The 2138-nt window shown below is 60.1% G+C and overlaps 1 protein-coding gene across 1 annotated transcript; it reads right to left on the bottom strand.

The window, feature by feature from the left end:
* Nucleotides 1–294: 294 nt before the first annotated feature.
* On the bottom strand, nt 295–1776 carry LOC123172307 (GDSL esterase/lipase EXL3). Its single transcript, XM_044589304.1, has one exon. The coding sequence runs from the start codon at nt 1698–1700 to the stop codon at nt 516–518; it is 1185 nt and encodes a 394-aa protein (XP_044445239.1). The 5' UTR covers nt 1701–1776; the 3' UTR covers nt 295–515.
* Nucleotides 1777–2138: the final 362 nt, after the last annotated feature.

Consider the following 2138-nt stretch of genomic DNA (forward strand, 5'->3'; position numbering starts at 1 on the left):
GGAGATGCTCTTACTACCATGCCAGGAAGATGGCTAACAAATTTCCTCAGGAAGATAACCAAAGGCAGCAAGGAGCTTGGGGTCTCCCAAATTTGAAGGTTGAAGGAAGCAGATGAGTGAGGTCGATGCTTGGCCACTAAGTAGATGGTGATTAGCTCCGTGGGCCGCGGCAATCGCCGGAGACATACATCCTTCGGGATTCTCAACTCGGACGGGCTCACCCCCACTGTGTGTGTGGGGGGGGGGGGGGGGGGTGTGGATTTGGAACGTGGCAGAGAAAGTTCGTAAAAAACATTGCAGAAAGCCCTCTCAGGAGTCATGTTATTGCAGGCAGGTCCACATGCTTCAAAGCTGGCTGTCCGATCTCAAGCCGATAATGACCTCTTGAAGATCAACAATAATTGACAATTGCTGTCACAAGGTGCTATGTGCACAGCACAAACGCAATGAATGGAAATGAAAATCCCAGAGAATGCATGCAAGGTAGGGGTTACAGCAAGGATATATAGCTAGGCCTAGGCGATGAGGTCCTTGAGGTAGTTGTCGTAGACGTAGTCCACGAGGATCCTGTAGGCCTTCTCGGTGGGGTGGTAGCTGTCCCAGAACAGGTACTCCTCCACGTCCCCGCACACCGCCGACGTGACGCCGTTGCAGAGCACGGCGACCTCCATCATGCCCGTGCCGCAGCAGCCCAGCCTGGACTCCCTGAACCCGTACCCGTCCGGCCGCACCATCATGTCCAGCAGGTACCCGTAGATGTCCATCAGCGTCACCCTCGCCCCCGGGTGCCTCGCCTTGAGGGACTCGACGGCGGTGCCCATTCCCGCGTTCACCAGCTCGGCGATCTCGTTGTGGCCGGGGGAGCACTCGCGCCCCATGCCGCCCGAGAGCGTGCGCTGGGAGGGCACGCACCCGATGGGCGGCATGGAGATGACGGCGACGCGGCGGGCGCCCGCGGCGAGCAGGCCGTCGAGGAAGGCGGTGGCGTGGGCGACGATGAGCGACGCGTAGGAGGCGTGCGAGTAGGAGCTCCGCGCGCGCATGGTGAAGTAGGTGTTGGCCACGTCGTCGCTGCCGGCGCACACCGCGAACACGCCCCTGGCGAGGATCTCCGAGAGCGCGGCGTCGCCGGCGGCGGCCCGGACCCTGGCCTTGTAGTCGTCGAACATGCGGAGCTGGTCCGTCATGGAGATGACGGAGGCGAGCTGCGCCGTGAGCGGGTCGTACCCCGTGCCGCCCGACGCGAAGCTGACGCCCGTGAGCAGGTCGTGCCGCGACAGGTTCGGGGCCAGGTACGCCGGGAGGAGCTGCTTGAGCCCGAGCCTGGAGGCGATGAAGTCGGTGGGGATCCTGCCGTTGCAGAAGCGGCCGGTGGGGCGGTGGTCGGCGCCGAAGTCGTGGCCGTAGGGCGCGAAGTTGGCCTTGACGATGGTGCTGATGGCGTTGTTGTTGCCCGGGTCGACGATCGAGTCGCCGAACACCACCAGCGCCGGCACCTGCTGCTTCTTCCCATCAACATGCTTCTTGGGCGGCGCCGTCGCCGTCACAGTTGAACCGGCACGTGCGGTGCTGCTGCCCGTGTACGTGGCTCGGCTGGAAACCCCGGTCGCCGCCGCCACCAGCAGCAACGACACCAGCAAGACCGACACGGAGTTGCTGCCCTGCATCCTTCTTGTTGCACGCCCCATGCCCATTGCCATTGGTAGCTAGCAGAGTGTGTGGAGTGCACTGGAGAGTGATAGGGGAGTGGGGAGTGGAGTGCTGTGCGTTGGAGAGGGTAGGATTTATGCATGGATTTCGGCGCATGCAGACTGGCAAGGATCACATGGCCTGAGTAAATGCCAGCGCTACCAGTCTATCGGTGGTGTGGTACAGCACGTAGAGACGTACTACTAGTAGAGTAGTAGTACGTCAAATCCATTCATTGCGTTTCAGTAGATGTTGGCTAGCCTAAATACGACCTGCATGTCTGCATTCATCTCTTGCGGATCTCACTCGCCAATTCATTTCATTTATTTATGTCACCAAACCAAACCATACCAAACGGCCAAACCAAATGGCCAATGCCAACGCATGCTTGTTGACTGCCGTGCTCGAGCTCGAGTCAGTCAAGGATGTACGTTGTCAGCTCCTATTCG

This window comes from Triticum aestivum, chromosome 1D (genome assembly GCF_018294505.1).
Source record: "Triticum aestivum cultivar Chinese Spring chromosome 1D, IWGSC CS RefSeq v2.1, whole genome shotgun sequence".
NCBI classification, from domain to species: Eukaryota; Viridiplantae; Streptophyta; class Magnoliopsida; order Poales; family Poaceae; genus Triticum; species Triticum aestivum.